Consider the following 23,660-nt stretch of genomic DNA (forward strand, 5'->3'; position numbering starts at 1 on the left):
TGACTGAAAGAGATTGTCTTCCCGCTTGGTACTCCGTGTTATGATGTTGCCTGGTAAGAAATACGCAGCACATAGGTATCACGAGAGGACGAATCAAATGATTGTTTGACATCCCAGTATAAGAACCAGCATCACCCACCTGAACGTGTGACTTCTCAATCGATCAACTTCACCAACGTTCCATACAACAAACCCACTGCGTCTCAACATGAAGTACCACCTGTCTTTCGTCGCTTTCATCGCCATCGGCTTTGCCGCAGCAGAAGGCATTCAGGGCGGAGCTCGCATCGAGAAGAAAAGATCAGAGTCAGATCTATGTATGTACACCCCTTCCATCCAATCATATCAATCCCAAAAACTGACAACCTCAGATTCCGTTCCCGTCCCCGACTCAGTGCACATAGAGTCCTACCCTGCGGTCCCACCGCTGGTAGAGCCTACCGACATCAGCTCCGACGACTCGTGCTCCACGGCCCTCACCACCATCACGACTACGCGTACCGTCTCAGTCATCACGCAAATCCCTTCCAGTCTCGCTAGTGTCACCGGTACTGTCGATCTGAGCTCCTCCATGCCTTCTCAGTCAGCACCTTCGACGAGCGAGACTGGTCTCATAGAACTCACTACTTGGCTTGCGCCCCAGTCACCGAGCGGTACGGCCACGGATTTCGTGCCCGCTCCGAGCAGTGTCGCTTCTGATGGTGAGGAGAGCAGTGCTGCGCCTCCGTATGCTCCTGCTCCTAGTGCTAGTGATACGACGACGGCGACTGTTATTGTCGAACCGACTCCGTCCACGACGAGTGCTTCGGGTCTGCCGGGTTTTACGGATGCTGCTGGGACGGTCGGGGTGCCGGTGATGGTTGCTGGGGTTCTTGGGTGGATGGCTTTGGTACTGTAGGAGGGGAAGGTATGTGGTCACTTGGTTTTGGGAGGGGGGAGTAGATAGTAATGATACGTAGAAGTAGGATCCATATTCATTAACGGCTGATTTAAGGAGCGTGTTTGCGATACTGGACTAGTTTTCAGCAATCTGATCGAGCTCTCTAACCCGTCGTATTCTGTTCAGAGCCATAGTGCAGGCTACCGAAGTGAAGATGGCAAAGCGACTGATCCTGATTACATCCAGCATGCGAAACGATCAGGGAACGACATCGCTAGCTCTTGTCGCCCACAAAACGACTCGAATATGATTCCATTAGAGCAGTCTATCCCTGCCAGTTGGGATCCTCAGCCTGAAGAGCGCGAGCAATAGCCTCGTCGTCAGCCTCCTCAGGGTTGATGCCAATGCGTGCCTCCTCGCCAGTAAGAGCAATGGAGCCCTGTTGCCTACCAGTCATGCAGCAAGAATAAAACAAGCTAGCCCACAGGAAGACCCTACGAAAGTATTTCTGTCAGTACAGACACATGTTGTGTTGGAAAATGATGACCTACCAGTTGAAGAAGTTCAACCAAAGCAACAGTCCCTGCCATGTGTTGATCTTGACTCCGCTAATCCACAGTCCCCGCTCTCCAGCAAAGTGTGCATCTCCCTTCGCCGGTGTACTAGCGACATGTCCAATGAAGCCTATGATCGACATGCCAATCGCAGCCGCCATCTTGAAACACTGGTATTTGATATACCTCTGCTTGGAGAGGGTACCAGCGACGGCGCGCCTCTGTTCTCGGCGGACGAGGTAGACGGTAGTGATGGAGGTCAGGAGGGGCGTGTAGAGAAGGCTCAAGGTGAAGAACTTGCGCTCCGATGGGATTACGAGGGTAAAGAAGGCGGCGACCACGGCGAGGAGTGCGATGCCCATTTGGCAGTTTTGGACGATGCGCAAGCGGGGAGAAGCATCGCGAGGGAGGGCGGAGAAGGGCCCGAAGCTCGTGGGTAAGTTCATGGACGGCATCTTGGTAGCAGATACGCCGTTACTTTCGTGGTGGTAAGAGATGTGAGGACGCAGATGTAAGCACACGATGCGGGCGTCGCAGCGTTCTTTATCGTGGGGCTGGCAGCTTCACCGGTTGCGCCTCAGGAACAACGGGATGCATACCCCTGTCAGCCACAGACCTCAGAATCCCAAATTTGGCATCTTTCTATACTCAAATTCGCGCGCCCTGGTGGGGAGGTGGCGCGCGATTGGGCCGGGTGCCTGGAACTGGGGCGCGCGATACCGCAAGCGTGTCGCGTAGTTTAGGCGGCCAGCCTGGCGTAGGCGGACGTCGTGTCAAGTTGTCAGCACGCGATCTGGTTTTTGGCGAGCGAGGCTAAGAGCGTGTAGGTGTTGATGTATTGAATATGTAGCCCGGCGGTTGTCAAGATGGTGGTGAGAGATGCAAGCCATTCGCTGTTTGGAAACTGGGGATGTCCTGGGCCGTCAGCACTGCGCTCAAACTCGAACAATGCAATGTAGGTGTCAGCCGGCTTTGTGCCATCGCCATCACTCGAGTCGTTGAACTGAACATCGTCGTAAGACTTGCTCGTCGTTCCTACTCTTGTAATATCTGCATCTACTTTTGCGATCTGAGTATGTGTTGTTTCCGCTAACGCGCCATGCTCTTTGCGCCTGAGGCAGTCATCAATACGAGAGATTGGATCATCGGTAGCATTAGCGACCTTAAACACCAGCATCAAAAGCCACCCGTTGTCGCTGGTCGCATGATCCGGTTTCGAGATCGATAAGGGATTCGACCAGATCCTCTCGCACGCGAAGCGGCTCATCTGCGCCAGACATGGCATGAACTGAACTGTCCTCTTCGTCGGGTGGTTGAGCGCATACAGGTACTCGGTAGATGCGAGATCTTGGACGCGTGAAGTCTCGTATAAGGCTAGATAGTTATCCAGGCCATCGCTGCGTTTCTGTGCGCGATAACGGCGCGCGCGTTGGAAGCCCGGGAGGCATACACGCTCGGGCAGGTGCTCGTTGGTCCACCAATCATTCAGTGCATCTTGATCGATTGTGGCAGAGTCAACAGATCCCCATAGAATGAGAATACCGTTAGTCGTTTGCGACGCGGTTGAGGGAGATGCCATCTCATGCTAAGGCGAGCTGGGCGGTACGGAGTTCACGAAGTTGGCCAGCTTTGGGTTGCTGATAATACAACTAGCCACAATTTCAGTTCGATACGAGTCGTGCGTAGGTCGCAAGATGGCTCAGAAGACTCAAAGGGATTACTTTGCCCAGGCTGGTGTTATTGCGCGCGCGCAGTGCTGTTCTTATCGGACCTTACGGTGATTTGCCAAGTGGGGCAGCTGCCGGTTGTTCCTGCAGCTCTCCGCACAACGATCATCACACGTCTCCCTTCCACCAACATTCCCTTGTCCAACATGCCCAGGGGGTGACAAAACGCTCTTCACCATGCGACAAAGTCTGAAAAAGTGGATGATCGACAATCCGCACGTTCGTCCGATGGTCGCGGCCTGAAACTGGCATCCCCAAGCCTCGGCCGGAGAGAATAACGTCTCAGTTTCTGCCGGTGCCATGAAATTCTCGAAGGCTATGCGCTTCGCCACGGCGCGGCGCATCGCCAGATGACCTGGTCCTCGAATCGTGCAGCAGCTTTTACGGCCGAGGAGAATTACAATCTCGCTCACTTGCATCCGAAAATCGATAACGCTCGCGCCAATGGAAACGCCGCCTCCTAAGCGTACATCGAATCGGTAGAAGACTCTGCGTTAAGGGAACAAACTGGAACAAAACAATCCCTTGCTCTGGATCCGCGATCTTCGCGCGTGGAAACCGGTGAACATCGTCTGGGAACCATGTCAAGCTCTTGTCAAATTCATCTACCGGCACTATGAGCATGACAACGCACCCTATGCCTGCTACGTTTGCAAAATTAATTGGCTGGATAGCTCCGCTGGATGGCATTGTCTAATTTCCCACAAGATAACCCACACGGCTAACGCAGATCGACACTAGCATTCAGCCTGTCTGCGGCAACTAGCCGAACAAGCCTTGTTACCAAGGTCAGGGGAAAATATTAAGTAGCAATGCGCCTCCTCGTACAGGCGCCTGCACGCCGTCAAGCCTCAGCTCCTCGTATCGTCAGTCGTTTTTGCGACCACACACTCATTTATACCCAATCCAGTCATTCTTTGTACTTGCGCAACTCCGACCGTTATACCCTAATCTAATCCTTGTTTTTTACGAGACCCACCAAACCCACCATGCGTCAATCCATTGCTATCCTCTCCATCCTGGCAAGCGCGGCTTGTGCTGAAGACGTCGTCAGCTTCTTTTTCCCTGGTGGTACGTCACTCTAGCCCGAGGAACACCGCAGATCGAAGTCTAACAAGCGTAGGCTACGACGGCATCGATCCTGTCGCAACCATCAACACCGCCAACCCCTCCACTACCGAGTTCCACATCGCATGCCCCACGGGCGTCGACGATAGCGAGTGCGGCTGGGGCCCAGGCCTCGATGTCACCATCCTCTCGCAAACGCGCTTCCAAGCCCAAATGTCTACCGACACGATATCCATGAGTCTCGGATGCGACTACAACGAGAAGGCAGTCGAGATGACTTGCACGGTGAACCAGCTTGGTGGCAATGACGATACGGGCGGCAAACCCATCACTGCGACGCTCTCCAGTGATGACGTGCAGTTCCTTTCTGCAACCGTCGTTGCTGGAAACAGCCTCTTGACTCCTGCTGCAAGTGCCGCGACCAGCATGACTGCCTCTGCGCAAGCTGGCAGCACTGTTGCTACTACTATGAGGAGTGCTAGCACGGGCGCGATGACACCCAGTGGATCTGTCATGCCGACTAGCACCATGGCTTCTTCGGCTTCAGCGTCTACACCGGCTGCCAGTGGATCTGATTCGGCATCTGCGTCTCTGCCCGAGAGCACCGGTGCTGCTCACAAGTACGGCATTGAGGGCTCTGCGCTGCTGGCCCTTGCTGGTGCTGCTGCGCTGAACCTCTGGTGAATGCGCCAACGAGGTAGTTGGTAGATGATAAATAAACGTTAACGAAGACCGTCATTGGCAACAAAGACGCGATTTATCAATTTGTCAGAACCCAACCGCGACCGATGTGTCAATTTGTGACTTACTAACTACCATCTTCAAGGCATCCCGTTACCTCTAATCATCGAGTTGAAAGTTTTTGTTTGTTGATAGACGACCAGTACTCACTGCGGGACAGCCCGGCTCAGACCGCCACACAGTCCACACATCCTGCCCACTCACGGCATCCCGAGTCCGAACATTTTCCAGCACGACCGTAGCAGGAACAGGCCCTTCGATGAACCGATGCAGCTCAACAACACGCAACCTATCGAGGCGATAACCCAAAGCACAACCGCAAATCTTCTCCGTAAATTTGAAAGCCAACGCGTCAGCTGGCTGAAAGACTATACGTTCCATCGTGTGGGGGGGTCTTTTCCTTGTAAGCAAGTACGCTGAGGAGTTGAAACGAAGCGTGTGTAGACTTGTGAGCCTTCTGCACAAGTACCTGAGCTTCTTTGCATTCTCACGTTGTGACCTTCCTAATGGATCGACATTGTCATTGCATTCCCAGAGGATAGTCAGCTCTGTGATAGGCGCGATGTCACCCTTGAGGAAATTTGCAAATGGGTGTCGCCCGTTGTAGTCCAGGGTTAGATGTGTGAGACTGCTCATGTTGATACATAACCAGTCGAGGTTAGTGGATAGAGTCAAGCTCTTTACATTCGTCATACCCAAACCTTGGCTTAGCCGACAAATACCAGTTTCTTCCTCTCGCCTGAGAAACCAGCCAAGATTGCCATACACGTTGTTGGAACTAGGGGCTGCTTTGGCGTAGATCTCGACGGCGCGCAGTTGAGGCAAAGACGCTAATATCAAACTAGCCACCATGAGTTCGCTCGGGCAGGAGAGGCTCTGTATCCATCGTGCGTGACCTGCGCCGGATCGCTGGGAGCCATCGGGCAGAGTGTACACGATATCGGCCATCTTTGCTGCTAGGCTGCCCGGGGCATGGTCCGACGATTCGCTTAGGTATTGCAACGGCCGTATAGGCACACCTTGCCATAACCATATCGCTAGACTGCACACATTTTTCACGAGATCGGGGCGCTCGATGATTGTACGCAAGAAATGCAGCATCGTTGATGCATAAAAGCCGTCGTACGACGGTTCGCGGTCTTGTAATTGGCGCGGTAGCGATACATTTTTGAACAAGAATTCTTGCGCTATGGGTGCAAGCCGCTTGCATGTCAAGGCTAGATTCACTAGTGGTTGCGTGCTTTCTCTTTGTTTCTGCCGTGTCTCTGCGGCACTCTGGGGAAGTGTAGCTGTCGGCTGATCTTTGGGATGATGAGGAAGCCAGGTGGGCGAGCCATAGCCAGCGTCTTTGTGGATTCTGATGTCAGGCTCTAGGTAGCTGGCAATCTGGAGGAGGAGCTCGTTGGGTAGGTCGAGAAGAGAGGGTTTGCTAGTCATAGATATATTTTGGATGCCTAGATATGGTGATCAGGATTTCTTGAGCTTGAGATGTGAACGAGGCATCATCGAATTATAAGCAGTTCACGGAGATCGTACATACGAAGGTAGTAACTGTACAAAAGAGGTGTTCATGATTCACAACGCCAATTACACCCAAACACTGTTCAACATCGTTCTTTTGTACCCGTATTACATGTCAAACTATATGAATCTCATTCTCGCACTGTAAGAGTCAACATTCTAGTCCAGTCGCCTGCTCTTGCTTCGTGCTCCTTCCAGAACTATGCATTTCGGATATTTCCTCTTGCCCGCGCGTTCGCAGTTAGGACGACGAGAGTCGCCACAATCAGGTATGCAAATATGTCTAGAAACCCAAAGCTCATGATGACGCTAAACCCCAACACAGCATACACCAGCCGTCCGTACACTAGAAACTTCAACATATTCCTACTGGACCTTGGAAAGTGTGTTTCGTATGTCAAACGAGTGAACGCAAAGCCTGCAATTATGAAGAAAACGGCAGGTGCGACATCCTCGCCAGAACGCGCGCCAGAACGCGAGCGGTCATAAATTGCATGTCCAGTTGCAACGTCGCATAAGAGTCGTAATTCAGGGAAGCGTTCCATTAAACCGTACGAGTATGTGCCATACGCAACGTGCAAAGCTGGATCGTGGATAGCGACGTACGATGGAGGTGGATTCCCGAATCGCTGATAGGCCAGGCAGAAGACCGCGATGGGAGCGACAATAGCGAATATGGGAAGGGTGATGAATAGAAACGCGCGCGAGGCTTCGTCGTGCACGATAATGATAAATACGTCGAACCACGTCAGTACCTCGCCGTTGTACATTTTGATCTCGCTGCTTGATGCATCCATGTCTTCGACGCCGAACGGGGTCCATCCGAGTTTGCGGTCGTGCCACTGGAACCAGGGTGTTCGGCATACCCTACCTAGAAGAGCAGTGGGTTTCGTGCGAGGGAGTAGTGGAAGGAGCTTTTGGCGACACAGGAGACATTGTTCTACATCGTCGGTGGCGCGTCGGTAGGTCTCAAAACAGTGCTGGCCAACAATGTGTCCGCATGGTAATCTTATGGGTAGGCATTCGGGTCTTAAGTCACTTCCCTCCTCGTCGTCTTCTTCTTGGCTAAAGTACGTGCGCAGGCATATCCAACATTCTTGTTCGATAAGATCGGCCGGATCGGCGTGGGTAAATTGATAGGCGTATCGTGTACTGAACAGAACATGAGAGAGTGACTTTTCCAGGGTGCTCATTGTGAGAAGTAAGATACCTGAGAGTGGTAGAGTATGAGGGCCGCAACGAAAACGACAACCAGTTTACCGATATTGACCAACATATTTGCGGAGCCGATCTTCACGCATTTGAGCATGTTGAAGATATGGTCCACAAGAACTTCCATTGGATCGGAACGAGTGTTGTAGAGTGGTGATTCAATTGTTGTAGTCGAAGATAGCAAGTCATGGAAGGTGTGTATCCTTAGAATTCGATCGTCAACTAGTATTATAGGGGGATATTGACGCCAGGGTACACTGTTCACGCGAGTGCAGCTTCGTTAGGCGCTCCCAAGTCCTCCAGATCCGGTGAAGGAGCGATAAATGGCGTGGAATTTGCGCTCATATGAGGTGTATCGTAGCCCACTGATGTTGCAGTCGAGGTAGAGTCAGTGTCATGATCCCGGCGAAGGACGAGTGCAAGGATGGAATTAAAAGGGTCCGCTGACCGCAATTCGCGCACGTGGCCTGAGACGGTACAACTCGGGCGAGAGGTCCGTAGAGGTTAGCAAGTTCCATAGTGAATCGCGTTACGATTGTGCAACTGCCAAGAGCTCTTTCCTCTCCCAACGCCAGAAGCCTACCCGATGCAGTTAGCGTGGCTCGAGCGTGGCTCAAGGCCACAAGCAACATTGAACAATCCAGCCTTTTACACAATCAAAACCAACAGATCTGTACTTCCGGAATCAACTCACAACCCGCCGCCATGTCGCAATCCAGGACCGCGATACTGCGACTTCCCGATGAGCTCCTGGTCAGTATCACTGGCGGAGTCGAAATCGTAGACCTCCACACTCTCTCGCTCACTTGTCATCGTATGCGTCCAATAGCACAAGAAGGTCTTATCAAACGAGCGACTGTCGAGCCCGCAAACCTGTGGAAGCTGAACGCGATGTTGCGAATTCACCCAGATCTGGTCGCGTCCTTCACCCATCTTCGTCTCGGACCAATGACGATGGACGTAGCGCGTGATTCATACCGAAAACACTACACCGCATGGGAAATCAGCAGGGGTTGCTATGAGCATAGCACGACAGAAGCGGAAAGATCGACAGTATGCTTTTTCGAGAGCATGACCGTTCTCTTTACTCTTGCGCATGGTCTGAAGGCTACATCCTTCAATGGGATGTCCGGCATCATCTTCAATGAAGTCAACAACGCATATCATGCTTTCGTCCGTCACAACAAGCCTGCAACCATATCAACGCATCAACCAATCCGACAAGTGAGATCGGATCTTCAAGCGCGACTCGAGGAGATCAATGTCGAAGTTAGTCTTGTCAGTGAATATCTGCACAACAGTCTGATCATGGGCCTGGACCCGGTAGACTTTTCAAGTCTCAAGCGGCTGGTGATCCCATACCAATACCTATTCGACAAGCTATGCATCCACGACAGGGTTACGTTCGGACATCGCATCCGTGATCCAGCAACGGCTGAGCTTCGCCACGTACTCCCTTCATCCCTCGAGTCTCTCCGTACGAGCATCAGCCATGAGAATTTATGGCCAGGCACACAATGGCTCGACAATCTGATAGCTGATGATGTCAACTTTCCAAGATTGCGCGAAGTCCAGCTGCTGTATCCGTATAACATCGTCTCCATGGGCTGGCATTATAGATCCATTCCCTATTCCAACAACAAGGAGTTCCCGGCTGCGCTTCGGAGATGGCGGGCATCGCGTGTTGGCCTAACCACCGCTTTTGGCACTACTAAATTCCGCGAGATAGGATGGGAGGCACCGAGCGGCAACCTGACTACCGCCTGGGATACTAGGAAACTTTACGCGGACGCGAGACGGCCAGAAAGGCATTATACCCCCGGTGATCTCATCCCTGTTATCGAGAAGTGTCTGGCCACTACACATGATCAGCTAGAGAAGGAACCTGAGATGATGGCAGCACTTGGCTATGTGCTAAGGTCTCCTTGATGGCGCCGTCTTCGACAGTATCACGGGGCTGTCTAATAAGTGGGCCTGATATGTGAAGTATTAGTTGGAAGGGGTTATTGCGACAATTCAATATTGAAAGACGACCTGAGTCTGTGAAAATGGGTGACAGCAGACACGTAAGGTGGGCCTTGTCCAATGAAGCTGCGGTGGACTCGAAAAGCAGATCATTTAGCGAAAACAAAAAGACGAATAAAAAAAAGCTAAGGTTAATGTGACGATTGTTGCAGTGATGTAGTGCCAGGCGTTGTGTTGGTGTGGTGAAGGAGCGATGGTTTGCTCACCCCCGTCTGCTGTTGCGCACGCGCCCTGACATCATTACTGGTCCCACTCGCTCCGTCCCTCCTGCCTCCCTCTCGCCATCTTGCCCCCTCTGGCCCCCCACGACATCAAAATCTAGACCTTCTGGCTATTTCAGACGCCTGACCCCGATACCCGCGCAGACGATCCCACGAAGCCTACTCCAGCTGCCAGCTTCACATATGACGACATGTTCGCGATGCTGCGCAGGGGGCTGTGTGGCCGCACGCGCTTGAGCTGAGGAGCACCCCTTCACGGCCACGATACGCGACAGGGGCTCAGCAGCGCAACCGTCGCTCTGAAGGCCTAGATTCCCGTGCGACGCACTCGATATGACGTCGGTCGAAGCTCTGAATATACCAAAATGTCGGACAGAGCTGCAGTGCTATAACGGGCTCGCATGCTATAGGGCTGCAGACGGATAGAGGGCGCATCCACGGGTCCAGACCGCCATTATCGTGACCGCAGGACCTGGGTATGATGTCGTTATGGTGTGTACAAGGTCGATCAGGCTCACTTGTGCGCAAGGCATCTACCCTACGGTGTACTTGTCGTGCCAGAGAGGATGAGATGAGGGAGGTGGAGAGTTTATGATCTCGATGGGAGAGATCTGGACTCTTCAGACCATGGCTACGGCGCTGACGACGGCGTTGGGTATTCTTTGCGTTGCACTGACTTCGAGTATACAAAGGTAAGCGTTGTACACTGACATGGCGAAGGCTATCACCATCTCTACAGATACTACGCATCCAAGATTGCACTACAATCAGCCTCATACCAGTCTCCTCACTTCCAAATGCGCGAACCGAAACACACGTCGTCCACATCGATCGAACCGAACGAGCAAATTCCCCTGAGTCTACCTCTGAACGCCGACCTTAGTATTACAATGACACTTGGGAGCAAACCCCGGCGCTCTACAAAGAAGTACCGCGCGGTCAAGCGGCCTGACGGTATCATTGTCGAGCATCCTCGGTATCGACCAGCAGGCACGTCGCAGAAGCCCACAAGAAATCCCGAACGGAACTTGGTCTCATTAGACCACGTCGGTGCACAAGAAAAGCATACACAAGGAGCAGGTCCGAACAGTATGGAGCACGACCTCATGGGCATAAGCATGGGCATGGACATCTCTGTTCGCGCCGTGCCCGTCGATGCTATGGGCAGTGACAACTACACTAGACTGGGGAGAGGGAGGGGAGGATACAACGAGGTTGTGCGCGAGCTCACACCTGTTCATATCATGGCAAACGGGTGCAAACAGCATTCCTATGCCGACTTTAATCCGATGGCTCGCTTCCTTAGCGAGCGAGGGCCCTGGAGCCCTCACTCTTCTCGAGAAGATACAGGAAAAGACCATGGATCCTACTCAGCTGCAGCTTCCTCAGTGCCAGGATCAAAAAGGAAGGTGCTGTGGTGACTATCGGATCCACCCTCTCGGGCTCTCGTCTATGCAAGCCATTGCAGACGAGGTATATTATCCGGTGGCCGTGTGCTTGGTGTGTCTCGTTTAGACACTTCCAATCGGAAACCGAGTGCCGAACCGATGGCCGATGGTTGTGTGAATTGTGGCTGGAATGCCGGGAATCACGACTGCAGGACGGGCCGGGGAATCTATGGACCAGCGGCAAGCGACCACACATCTGCATCTTTGCAGACATACGCCCGTAGTAATACGAGCGAGCATGACGATTGTGTCGCCACTAAGTATATCAGCCAATTCGTAACCCTGTTACTGTTTTACTCTAACACTTGCTTGTCATTGCCATGCGCAGCGCCACTACCACGCTTGCCGCAGCACCGATGAGATATGAACCATGATGCGCCAGACGTCGCCAATCCTGCAGCAGTACTTTTCTGGAATGCAAGCTCCACATAAGAGCTAGGCCGCGCTTGTTTTGCGACTGCATTCATTATGTATATCAGGGTTGCCCTCCACCCCTTCTCAGCGCGGCGAAACCCAAGAAGTTCATAAACCCCTGTGCTACTCACTACAGTCACTGGTCGCTTATTTCCCCCAGCAAGATGGCGGTACTTGATGTCCTCCAACAGTTTTCAAATATCAACCCTCTCTTCTTCGCAATAGTCGGGCTAGCCTTGACAGCGTGCGCTATCGGCGCACTATCCTACTCGCATCGCGTCCCTAAGAATGCGCCACCTCAAGTCAAAGACGATCTTCCAGTCGTCGGAGCTCTTGGATTCTGGACCCGAAGATGGGAATGGTGGAGCGAGCGACGCGACCAGTCCAAGACGGGAACCTTCTCTTTCCATGCTGGACCAAACATGATTGTTGCGCTTTCAGGAGATAGAGGGCGCCAGCTATTCTTCGAGTCGAAAGATCTGGGCTTCACCGAAGGGTATGCTGTGTTGTTCGGCAACTCGCCCAAAGCTTCCAGGACCATCACCGCGGAGGATAATAATCTCAGCTTCAGCGCCATGTTCCATCGCCGTCTTAACTTCTTCTTGAAGAACGACCAGTTCCGTCGCAAGCTGCCTATCTTGATATCTGACACAAAGCAAGCTCTCGAAGCCATCAAGAATGAGCCCAGTGGCCGCACCAATCCCTTCGAGAGCCTGTACCGGATCGTCTTCCGTCTCACCATCCGCATGGTAGGCGCTACTGAGATTGCCGACGACCCTCAGATGCTGGAGGAGGTTCTAAAGATGTTTGAGACGATTGAAAGCAGCTCTACCGCTACGTCAGTCTTGTTCCCGAAGCTCCCTTCACCGGCTCTCTTGAAGCGGAACTGGGCAGGAGCGCAACTCTATATGATGATCGACAAAATCATCAAGAAGCGTGCGGCAAGCGACGAGAAGCACGATGATGCGCTGCAGTACTTGCTGGATCAGGGTGATCGCGCCGAGAGAGTCGCTCAATTCGTCGTTGGAGCGTTGTTCGCTGGTCTACTCAACAGCGGTATCAACGTAGCCTGGGTAAGTCAATCCAAGCCTCCCTATACCTTGCGCCAACAGAATGTAAGCTAACTTCAACTAGGTCATGTCCTATCTCGCGACCTCACCCGAGTGGCTCGCCAAAGCGAACGACGAGGTCCGCAGTAATGCGGCGAGGTACGCTAAGAACCCGAACGCACCCTTGCTCCAGCAGCTCGACGATGTACCTACAGAGGCATGGGAGGCCGAGTTCCCAGTCATCGACATGTGTCTGCGAGACTCCCTACGTCTGAACCTACTCGGTACGGCCTTCAGGCGGAACATTAGCGGCAAGAACATACCCACCGGCAACGGCGACGAAGTCATACCACCTGGCGCATTCGTCACATACGCCCCGGGCGACATACACTACGATCCAGAGATCTATCCCGACCCACAGAAGTGGGACCCGGCTCGATACATGCCAGATCGTGCGGAGGACAAGAAGAAGGCAGCACATGGCTTCCTTGGCTGGGGGTCAGGACGGCATCCGTGTTTGGGCATGCGCTTTGCAAAACTCGAGCAGAACATCATCACGGCGTACTTTATTGCTACTTTTGACTTTAAACTTGAAGACGAGAGTGGCAACGTGCTTACTGTCGCCCCTTTGGTTGACCCTAATTGGCATTCTGCGCATAAGCCCAAGGAGCTGCAGTTTCTTAGAGTTACAACGAAGCAGGTATAGGCGGCATACAGTCGGTAATTTGATGGATGAATGTATTTTGGGAAGAGTACATCTCATCGCCACTGTCGGTCTTGGGCATGTGAGCCCTGTCTTTTAGGGTAGAGGTAACATAACGCACCGGGATGGGACCCGATACTGCAGTATTTGGCAAGCTTTGAAGCGACACGAAATCAATATCCTTATACCGAAGTGTGCGCCTAGCTATCGTTTCTTATCTTAGTAGGGCATGCGTGTCAATGGAAAGAGCATTGGAACGAGTCACCTGCTTGTATACTAGCGGCTTGGCGCGGACGTGTCACACCCTCCTTGCACCTCAGTCAACGAGCAGCCACGGTACACATGTTGCGCAATACACTTTCTATACCTTTAAGCTACGAGGCGAAGACATTCTTTCACAGTCTAGGGAGGTCTTTCAAGTAATACCCCACTACATTCACTCGATTACGTCACCCGATAACTGACCATATGCAGGTACCGCGGTAGCCGCCCTTGTGACTGACCCACAGTACTCACATGCGCCCATGGATATTTGCCAGAATACCAGTATACCAGCGCGATAATCTGCGCTTCAACTCAACCACCCAAACCACATCTCACCCTCTTCATACCGCGATGGCGCCGATGACGCCACTCAGCTCTAGTCCCAGGAAGCGACGCGTAGCGAGTCCCGCAAACGGAGTCAAGACACCACCTCTCTCACGGGAAGCTGCGATACCAGAATTCAGTCCCGAAGACTCCCAAGATGTCGGCCAGCACGATGCGTCTGCGCTGTTGGACGAAGTCGACACCCACCTTGTCCAAAACAACGGAATGCTGCGCCTCCCATCCGAACTCCTTGAATTGGTAGCTTCCAACATGCTCGGCACTACGCACATCTTCAATTTTGGACTGGTCAACAAACGTCTTGGAGAAATTGTTCAAAAAACCATCCTGCGAGAGCTGATCGTGTCGGGGAGGAACATCAAAGGCTTCTTGCGAATGCTTTGCTATCAGCCGGAACTCCTTAGCAAGGTACTCAGTATCAATCTTGGGGATTTCGGGTGCAGTCACCACGTAGGCTGTTTCTGCGCGAATGGAAACAGTCTCGACCTGGACATACTGGAAGGTCTTGGCGCAGCCATCTCTACGACTACTGGACATACCCCGGACTGGAGCCGGGTTTGGGAAAGCAACGCCTCAGTCGGCACCATATGGAGGAAGGAGCCAGCGCTTTACCTTAATCTTCTCGCGATATCGTGTCCCAACATCAAATCGGTGGCTGTTCAGCTACCGGAAGTGAGGCCCTTTTTCTCCAGCCAACCGCCACGTTCGCTTCAGCGGGCACCTCTAGTCTTTCCAGCGCTGAATCTTGAGATGCTACCCGGTGCTCCATTCCAAGGACCAGCGTTACCACTGTTCCAGGCCAAGCTCGAATCTCTCACAATCGCGGAGAACACCAGATGGAAAGGGCCGCCCACCATCGAGGTTCTTGAGTCGCACGATGCCAAATGGAGGAGTATGGGAGCGCACATAATCACACTGGCGGATTTCGCAAGATTGAAGCGGCTTGACATACCCATGGGCATTCTTGGGCGCCCCGACGACGTAGTCTTCTCTCTTGCGGCCAAACCTTTTGCAGCACGTGTCAATGATGCGCTCCCGGCTAAACAGACTTTAGAAGAGGCACGTTCCAAAGTCATACCACTCACTATCCAACGCCTTCACTTGCGCTCGTGTAATAAATGGACGTTTGCTCTTTTGCAAAGAATAAACGAAATCCCTGTGGGCGACCTGAGACTCAAGCACGTTGAGCTATATTTCAACACGCCGTGTAAACAACTCATCATACTGTGCAACGCTTTCGATCTGGGTCGGCTGGATTACCTTGACCTACTTACAAGCCTCGGTCGCAAAGGCATCAAAGTGACCTTCCATAGTGGGTCCCAAGAGGTAACCGGCGACATGCGCCAAGAACTCGAGGCTTTTTATCGTTTACGGCCTCTGGAAATGTGGCGCTGTTCAGGGTCATCAGCGCCATTCTCCGAGTGGGCTCCAGAAGCAAGCAGACAACCCCAACCGGCCTTTGGCGTCAGGGTGTTCTTACGTCACGCTGACCACCACTCGCAACTCCTGAACAGCCCCACATTTGATTTGAGGTTGTGGATACAGAGTGCATTCTTTCATGGTATCAGGAGCAGCAAGTGGGATCCGCAGCTTCAAGAACCAAACAAGAAGCAAGCGACAATCGACTCTAGTGGATGGGCTGACAGGGCTCTGGGGAAGCGTGCGTTCAGGCGACGGCTTTCGCCATTACTGAGTGAGTTTGGTATTGGTGCGATACTGACATAAGACTAACGCGCACGGCAGATCTGGACAGTTTCCAGTTCACTCTCCGCTTCGAGCAGAAACTTGCGCCTCTCGCTAAAGAGACTCTATTCCTTGGTGCGAGCTTTGTCACCACGGAGAGTACGAACGCACAGTCTCCAGATCAGTACAGAGACTCGATCAAGAAACCGTGTGCGAAAGAAGAGCAGACAAAGCGGTCCAATAAAGCTGAATTCAACGAGCCTGCATCATACATTACCGATAAGGCGCAGGGCTTGGACGAGGACATAGAACGTCTGCATTTAGAATCTGTAAGTATCCCCATGGCCGCCGAGTTCAGTGAGACACTGTGGGCTAGCGTTGCCTGGAAGATACTGCTGCAACCGAAGAGGAGGTTATGCTACAGGAACTGTTCAGAATGTTTGGGTGGTATTTAATGATTAGATGAACATGGACGATATGCGCCATGGGCTAGGTTTCCGAGCCGGCCTGTCTCTCAATATGTTCAGGGTGGATTATCGATCTGTGAAAGATTCTAGATAGTATTCGTAGTAGTCTGGGAAGAGCAGTGGGCATGAGATGGGCGGAAGTTATCAGCTGCATCTGCTCGCTGCAAAGATCGGACGTGAAAGACGCAAACACGTGACACAACCGTGCGCTTCTTCCAAACTTCCAAAATCTGGTCACCCCGCACTCGACGTGACCCAATCCTTACGGTAGCGCAAAGCTCATTCGTATATTCTGGCAGCTTGTTATCCGTCGATGATACCCTATCGCTGCCTGGGCGCGAGTCAACCACTCATCACCGCTGCCTAATTAGACATCTCAGCCTCGCGCCTACCCCACCATATCACCGCCCGCGCGACCCTTGCTCCAGCCCGAATTTCTCTAGCTTGCCCATCATGTTCCGAACTTCCACGTTCTCACATTCACCTCGCACACCTAAGACCATCGGCGATCTTCCGGAAGAATTACTTCTCAACATCGGCGCACAGTTTACGAGTTTGAGTCGCAACCAGGATCTTGCAAGTCTTGCGCTCGTATCCAAGAGATGGCGGCCTGTCGCGCAAGAATGGCTACTCAAAGAACCAAGGTTCAATCTCGCATTCATCGATCGGTACATGTCAGAACTAGGATACCGGTCGCACCTGCTCGGCCAGGTCAAGAGCCTGGAGATTTGGAGTAAGAGTGAAGGCAGAACAACCAGGACCCAACATACTACTCGCACTGGGGTACAAGTGTATCTCACCCAACCCAAATATAATGCGCTGCCTGCTCCGGATTACATAAGGCAGGACGCTGAGTTCCTGGAAGCATGTGGGGTCATGATCAATCACTTCGCTACCAACAAACGACATGCGAAGGATTGGCTAGAAGCTATCAGAGATGACATCGTCCCTGCATTATTCGCCGTCCTTATCTGTGCTTTACCCAATCTACGCGAGTTGAAGCTCGGCGATACATGGCTCATGGACTTTCCTCTCTTCGCGAGTACACGGTCTGCATCCGCTCGCGCAAGCTATACACTACCATACGAGTGGAAGCACAAGTTCTTGCTTGGAGCGCTGACAGCCAAGTTACCGCATTTGACAGTGCTTGAGATACCGAGCGACATGACAGCGATAAGATACTCCCACAGCGTGACTACGGTCTTCGACCTCCGCCGCTTCGAGAGCCTGAGGGAAGTCGGTCTGACTATGAAGGCGATACAAGGCCATGGAATCATACGACAAGGACTGCCAATTACGGATCCGGCGGAGATCTTCCCAAAGACGCTGGAAGTCCTGCGCATCAGCGAGGCGACGCACATCACAGCCAACTTCCTAAATACGCTCTGTCTCGCTAAGAAGAAGCTCCACCTACCCAACCTCACGCGCATAGAAGCCTATCATATGGAACATTTAGACAACACCAGATTCAGCGCCGAACTGGACAACTGTCTAGATCCAATCGACGATGTACGCAAAATATGTCGCGACGCCGAGATTGCGGTGTATCTCTACTTCCCGCCGTGGACTATGTCGACATGGGAGTCGGAGGGTGGTACTCCGTGGCGATTGAAGGCCGAGCCGGATGTGCTACATCGTGCGGAGTACGTGTGCTGGAGGAAAGCGATGGGACCTTTTGGTGTGCATCAGGATCCGATGGATAGGGTGGAAGTTGAGTGGGACGCTGATGGAGATGCGGTTATGATCTAGCGTGATAGATGATATGAAGGATGATGTGCGATCAATGTGTAGCTACCCAGGTACTTTTGTCAATCGACAGGGCTTTCGTGTTTGTATATTACGGCGGTGGGAAACAAGCAGTCTTGCTCGCATGTAAAGAGCTCGCGTAAATTAATCCGCTCTGAATAGAGCTACCAGCCGCCATGGCAATATGGTTGCGCGCAATAGCTGCGAAGTGGAATAGAGAGATGTTGCGTGACGCTTGCCCTTCCCCTATCTTTGTTATGCCGAATCAGGTATAGCCTGCCCCAAATTGCGGCCCTGGAGGCCTAATGTCCCGCGGGGCCGAGTTCACAGCTCTGTTTCTGCCTGATTTGAGGACACACACACACATTGGTTTGTCACGAGCAACGGAGGAAAGAATCGCACACCCATTGGTGCGCTTGTCAAGTAGAGAAAGCGCTTGGAAATACCAACTTCTGTGCGAGCTGATCACGATCCCCACAGTCAGACGTGAAAATACATTTACACTTCCATCCTCCACCACTACGATCAAATGGCACCCGCGCGGAGGGATTGGTGCGACTCCAATGACTCCGACGACTCCATGGCTCAGTGTTTTGATTACCTGCGCATCGATCCGTGCTCATCATCAACGCGAAAACCAGATGACAGCCGTCTTCTGCGTTTACCCAACGAGCTGCTGTTGCGAATAGTAGAGTACCTTGCGCCTACCAAGGGTCTACTCATGAGCCAAGGGTACGGTGACCGCACCTATGACCGCACATACGGGGAATACCCAGAAGTGGCACCAGAAACTGAGCAGGCGCGTTGGAGGCATGGGGCAGAAGTTCAGAGTATGCTTTTCACGAGTCTGACATGCAAGCGGCTGCTCCCTATAGCCCAAGCCATTTTGTATCGCGACGTCTCCCTGCCTCAGCCATACCGCTCGTATTTGCTGAAGAAGAGGGCCCCTTCTTTCTTGGCGCCCTTTCTACGTACGATAACCCATCGTCCAGAACTTGGCATCCGTGTGCGCAGCCTGGCTGTTTGGTTCTGGAACAAGTCGCCAGCTTGGATTCCAAAAGACTACGAAAAAGACAGGCTCTGCAATTGTGGTAGCTGTGAAAAGAACCTGGGTAACATTGCTGAGTCACTCCAGCTATCGGTTGAGGAGAAGGAGTCATTCATGAAGAACTTCAGATCTCCTTCAGAGGCCGCAGTGTGCGGCCTCATTCTTGCGGCACTTCCCAAACTCCAGACCGTGGAACTGTATACAAGACGTTGTTTTGTAGAATCTCAAAATCCCAAAGATCGCTTCTGGGTTTTAGCGTTCGACCTCACACCTTTGAAACAGGGTTTGTCGCCCGCCAGGATATCGTCACTCACACTTTCCACTGGGTTTGAAGGTCTCAGCGCGATTCCTTTTTCTACTCTCACCAACCTCACTCTCGAGTACGATAGAGGTACAGCATTTCCAACAGTGCACAAAGGCTGCTGGGTTAACGTCAATACTCTCAAAGTCATAGTCACAAGCGGACTCTTGTGGGGCGGAGGAAGGTTTGCACAGAACCTGCTAGCCCTCATGAAGAGTATCCCCAATCTGCGGATCCTCGAAGTCGAGTCTGGTCCAACCCTGAACCATTACCCTATCCTGGCGGGTGTGGATACCCTCGCGATTCATCAAGCGGATCATGATACGCTGGTCTCACTAGATGATTATCTCAAGGGCAAATTCGCGCCTCTGGAAGATTTACGACGCCTAGAGGTGCATTGGCGCGGCGATTTGGCCCCGCCTGATCACATAGTGGCGAACTTTCCGAAGATGGCGAAGAGGGCGGGAATCCCGATTGTCACTCTAGCTGATGGCGAGATCTGTGAGATCTTCGAATGAGTACTGGGACTGTCTTAGGCGAAGAGCTTCAGTGGGTTACTGCCCCAGAAACAGGACTGAGTCCAACGAATATTAACGTCAAAAATCAGTATAGCAGAAGGCCCTGGGGAAGCATTAGCAAAACATTTGTTCTAGATGGTGTATTGCATCTATCAAAGTCTGAATGAGCGACGTGTTAAACAGCAAAACTACGTATCGATAAAAACATTACCTCGATAGTCCCTTCTCCTCAGTAAAGAACGAATGCCCAGCTTTTATACCACTCTTGTCCGCTTCGCCATTGAACCACATTCACTTAAGAACCTGGAGCCTGTACACAGTGATGATTGCCAATGCAATGCGTGCAGCACAGCCTCGTCTCACCCGGAGGCGCACTCGTCCCGCAAGGAGACCAAGCGGGCAAGCACTGCGACGGCGGCGGAGGCGTGCAGAATGTCAGCTCCAAGTCCGTCTCAGCCCCACAGACCTTAATCTGACTACCCGCGGGTGGCTCGCCTGAAGCCCATACAATGCTTTCGCAGGTAGCATCCGTTGGCTTGAGTGTCAAGGACTTTCCGGCAAACCCGTCACCGAAGATGTCGCTCATATCGTACCAGACCTGGTTGACGTCGAGATTGTAGGCGAAGATGGTCTGGCTGACGTTGGGCTTGGAGATTCCGCCTTCGATGGGGGAGATCTTGAGGGCGATGCCACTAGATTTGTGTTGGTTAGGCATCCTCTCACGTGATTTACTTACTAGCGTACTTACTAGCGCTTCCTTCTCTCTATATAAACAGAGGCACACTTCTTTGTATATAGAACATTAATATATTCTACACTTCTCTCTATTCTATAGGTTATAAGCCTCTATACAACTACGCGCGATCTAGCTTACTAGATTACTATACTTGCGCTCTACATTGCGCGACTAACTATAGTTATAGTTACCTAACTACACTACACCTTATCTAAGAAGTACCTACTCTACACTCTATATCTTTACCTACTCTTAATACACTATATTATTATAAGTACTCTAATTAATACTACTACTACCTTAGATAAGAACTTTACTAAACTATTTAGCTCTAAGAACTACTTAGAGTAGGCTAAGGCGTTTAGTCTTATTATAAGTCTTAATAGATACGTGTATCTCTATAAGAATAACTTAGCTATAGTTACTAAACCTACTACGCTAGATTTTACCTTCTTCTATTACACTTATTAGACTACTAACTCTAAGATTACTACTTAAGGTAACTTATTTAGACTAGACCTATAGTCTTAACTAATATACTATAATCTCTACCTTTAGAAGTATAAAGAGTATAAGAAGTTATATTACTTTGTGTTTACACTTCTCTAGGCTGCTATAGAACTCTAGATATAGAAGAAAATTAGTAATCTAGAGTTACCTTTATTAGTAATAGCCTCTATTATTAATAATAATAAATCTAATAACAAGATATAGTTTAAGCGCTCTTTTATTAAGTTAGACTATATTAAGCTTAATAATATTATAGCTATACGCTCTTTTCTTACTAAGTTTAAGAATATCTATAATAATATCTAGAACGCTAATAGTACTCTTACGCGCTTACAGCTTATTACTAAGATTCTTACTACTTTACTCTATCTCTATAACTTATTTATCTAACACTAGCGTTTTACGCACTTTAGTAAGAAGGTAAGCACTAATAACTTTAAGAAATTTTAGTTACTTCTACTTAACTATACTAATAATAATAGCGCTTATTAGTAAGCTAACAAAAATAATAAGTTTAAGAATTATTCTAAGAATTATTCTAAGAACACTACTTCTAAGAATAAGACTAAGACTACCTAGTCTAGTAAGGCTAGTAAATAAGATTTACCTTATATTAACTATAATTACTATAGTTATAGTAGATATACTATTAATACCTATTATTATATAGATAAGCTAGACACTTCTAAGTATATATTCTATAAAAAGCTTAGATATACTAAGAATAAGTATAACGCTAAGAAACACGCTGCTAAGATTAAGGCTAAACCTACTATAGCTCTTACTCTCTACGCTTCTACTAACTCTAGTAGTAACTAGAACTATATTATTATAGTAGTTACTAACTTTAACGCTAACTTTAACTCTACTATAGACCTAAACTATACGTACTCTTACTCTACTTACCTAGTACTTACTAACGCTATCTAGAAGTGTAAAAGTATTTACTTAGAAGTATAGAGAGCTCTCTTAAGTAGCCTATATAAGAATAGTTTAGATAGTATTTATAGTTCTAATATATTATTAGTTATACTTATAACTATATACTTAACTCTAACTACTTACTACTAGATCTATAATAGTAGAGTCTTCTAATATATTACTAATAACTACTCTTTATTTACTAAACTTACGCCTTATATAGAAACTATAAACGTATATAAATAAGGTACGTAACTTAATATTACTAGAATAGAGACTATTAAAATAATAGTTATAAACTTCTAAAGTAAGATTATTATACTCTAGCTTTATAACGTGCGCTACGTGCTCTAAGTATAGTGTAACTTTCTCTCTATTTTCTTCTTAGCTAATTTAAAACCTAGTTTTATTATAATTACTACTAAAGATTATATAAAGATATATAAAAAAGATACTAAAGCTAAAGTTATCTATACGCTTTGCAATTTTTATATTAATATCTACGTTCTCTCTATTAAGTAACTACCTTCTTAGTCTATTATTACTACTATAGTTAATTTTAATAATCTAGTTTAGGCTAAGCACTACTACCTTAGCTACCTTAGTTTAGAAAGTATATAATAACTTACCTAAATAAGCATAAAGATAACTATTACTAATACTTAAATTAAAGCTAAGCTTAAAGATAACTACTCTATATACTACACTATCTAAGCTTTATATAAGATTCTGCGTAACCTAGCTAACTAACACTATTAATAGTTTAGTAAGCTAGTTACTATAGATATCTAGAGACTTTATCTAGTCTCTAGTTTAAATAGTAAAAAGTATACTCTTTTTCTTATTAATAACGCTATACGCTTTATATAGATAAAGCTATTTAGCTTAAAGAACACTATTAGTACTAAACTTATCTTACTTCTTACGCGTTTTATTATAAAGTATAGTAAACTTATCTATTAGCTACGCTGTAATAATAAGTTTATTACTAATGTAATTAAGGCATACTACGCTAACTATAGTATTACTATAGAACTTTATATTCTATATACTTACTATATAGTAGATATAGTTAAACGCTTATATTATATTATATAAGAGTAAGTAGCTACTATAATTTAGAACTTTACTTCTACTTCTATTATAACTATAGCTATTATTAACTATACTAAAGAAATACTATAGAACGCTATACTTTTAGAGAGTTTATAGATGTATACGCTACTTAAAGTAGTTTATAAAAAAAATAATTCTCTATCTAAAGCTCTTAAATATATTAAGACTTTATATAAGGTACTATATTAGAGGTAATCTAACCTATCTAAAGCTAGTGTATAGAGAGCTTACGTATACGTTACTATATTACTAAAGCTACGTAACGTAGTTACTTTAAGAAAGCTTTATACTTCTTATACTTATATTATACACTTTTTCTATATATTAAGTAATAATATCTACTACGTCTAAAACTCTAATACTAGATAAGTTAAATAGATCTTTATTACCTGTATTAACAACACTACTAGTATAGTAGACCTACAGCCTTATAGCTAATATATTA

The 23,660-nt window shown here is 49.2% G+C and overlaps 9 protein-coding genes across 9 annotated transcripts; 6 read left to right on the plus strand and 3 right to left on the minus strand.

Moving 5' to 3' along the window:
- Positions 1-208: 208 nt before the first annotated feature.
- Positions 209-898, plus strand: J4E85_003896 (uncharacterized protein; the record flags this gene model as incomplete). Its single annotated transcript, XM_051468161.1, has 2 exons — positions 209-317; positions 372-898. The coding sequence occupies 2 exons, from the start codon at positions 209-211 to the stop codon at positions 896-898; spliced, it is 636 nt and encodes a 211-aa protein (XP_051327753.1).
- A 307-nt stretch (positions 899-1,205) lies between these two features.
- On the minus strand, positions 1,206-1,889 carry J4E85_003897 (uncharacterized protein; the record flags this gene model as incomplete). Its single annotated transcript, XM_051468162.1, has 2 exons — positions 1,206-1,326; positions 1,432-1,889. The coding sequence occupies 2 exons, from the start codon at positions 1,887-1,889 to the stop codon at positions 1,206-1,208; spliced, it is 579 nt and encodes a 192-aa protein (XP_051327754.1).
- Positions 1,890-2,215: 326 nt separating this feature from the next.
- J4E85_003898 (uncharacterized protein) lies at positions 2,216-3,013 on the minus strand (the record flags this gene model as incomplete). The annotated part of the gene is made up of 1 exon (XM_051468163.1): positions 2,216-3,013. One exon carries the CDS (start codon positions 3,011-3,013, stop codon positions 2,216-2,218), a length of 798 nt encoding a protein of 265 aa, XP_051327755.1.
- A 1,137-nt stretch (positions 3,014-4,150) lies between these two features.
- On the plus strand, positions 4,151-4,913 carry J4E85_003899 (uncharacterized protein; the record flags this gene model as incomplete). Its single annotated transcript, XM_051468164.1, has 2 exons — positions 4,151-4,232; positions 4,285-4,913. 2 exons carry the CDS (start codon positions 4,151-4,153, stop codon positions 4,911-4,913), a joined length of 711 nt encoding a protein of 236 aa, XP_051327756.1.
- Positions 4,914-8,408: 3,495 nt separating this feature from the next.
- Positions 8,409-9,632, plus strand: J4E85_003900 (uncharacterized protein; the record flags this gene model as incomplete). Its single annotated transcript, XM_051468165.1, has 1 exon — positions 8,409-9,632. One exon carries the CDS (start codon positions 8,409-8,411, stop codon positions 9,630-9,632), a length of 1,224 nt encoding a protein of 407 aa, XP_051327757.1.
- Positions 9,633-10,576: 944 nt separating this feature from the next.
- On the plus strand, positions 10,577-13,566 carry J4E85_003901 (uncharacterized protein; the record flags this gene model as incomplete). The annotated part of the gene is made up of 4 exons (XM_051468166.1): positions 10,577-10,641; positions 10,689-11,204; positions 11,972-12,884; positions 12,946-13,566. The coding sequence occupies 4 exons, from the start codon at positions 10,577-10,579 to the stop codon at positions 13,564-13,566; spliced, it is 2,115 nt and encodes a 704-aa protein (XP_051327758.1).
- A 612-nt stretch (positions 13,567-14,178) lies between these two features.
- On the plus strand, positions 14,179-16,307 carry J4E85_003902 (uncharacterized protein; the record flags this gene model as incomplete). The annotated part of the gene is made up of 2 exons (XM_051468167.1): positions 14,179-15,829; positions 15,913-16,307. 2 exons carry the CDS (start codon positions 14,179-14,181, stop codon positions 16,305-16,307), a joined length of 2,046 nt encoding a protein of 681 aa, XP_051327759.1.
- A 465-nt stretch (positions 16,308-16,772) lies between these two features.
- On the plus strand, positions 16,773-18,068 carry J4E85_003903 (uncharacterized protein; the record flags this gene model as incomplete). The annotated part of the gene is made up of 1 exon (XM_051468168.1): positions 16,773-18,068. One exon carries the CDS (start codon positions 16,773-16,775, stop codon positions 18,066-18,068), a length of 1,296 nt encoding a protein of 431 aa, XP_051327760.1.
- Positions 18,069-20,223: 2,155 nt separating this feature from the next.
- On the minus strand, positions 20,224-20,647 carry J4E85_003904 (uncharacterized protein; the record flags this gene model as incomplete). Its single annotated transcript, XM_051468169.1, has 2 exons — positions 20,224-20,235; positions 20,399-20,647. The coding sequence occupies 2 exons, from the start codon at positions 20,645-20,647 to the stop codon at positions 20,224-20,226; spliced, it is 261 nt and encodes an 86-aa protein (XP_051327761.1).
- Between the last annotated feature and the right edge of the window lie 3,013 nt (positions 20,648-23,660).

Source organism: Alternaria conjuncta, assembly GCF_024043145.1.
Source record: "Alternaria conjuncta strain BMP 0040 chromosome Unknown scaffold_5, whole genome shotgun sequence".
NCBI classification, from domain to species: domain Eukaryota; kingdom Fungi; phylum Ascomycota; class Dothideomycetes; order Pleosporales; family Pleosporaceae; genus Alternaria; species Alternaria conjuncta.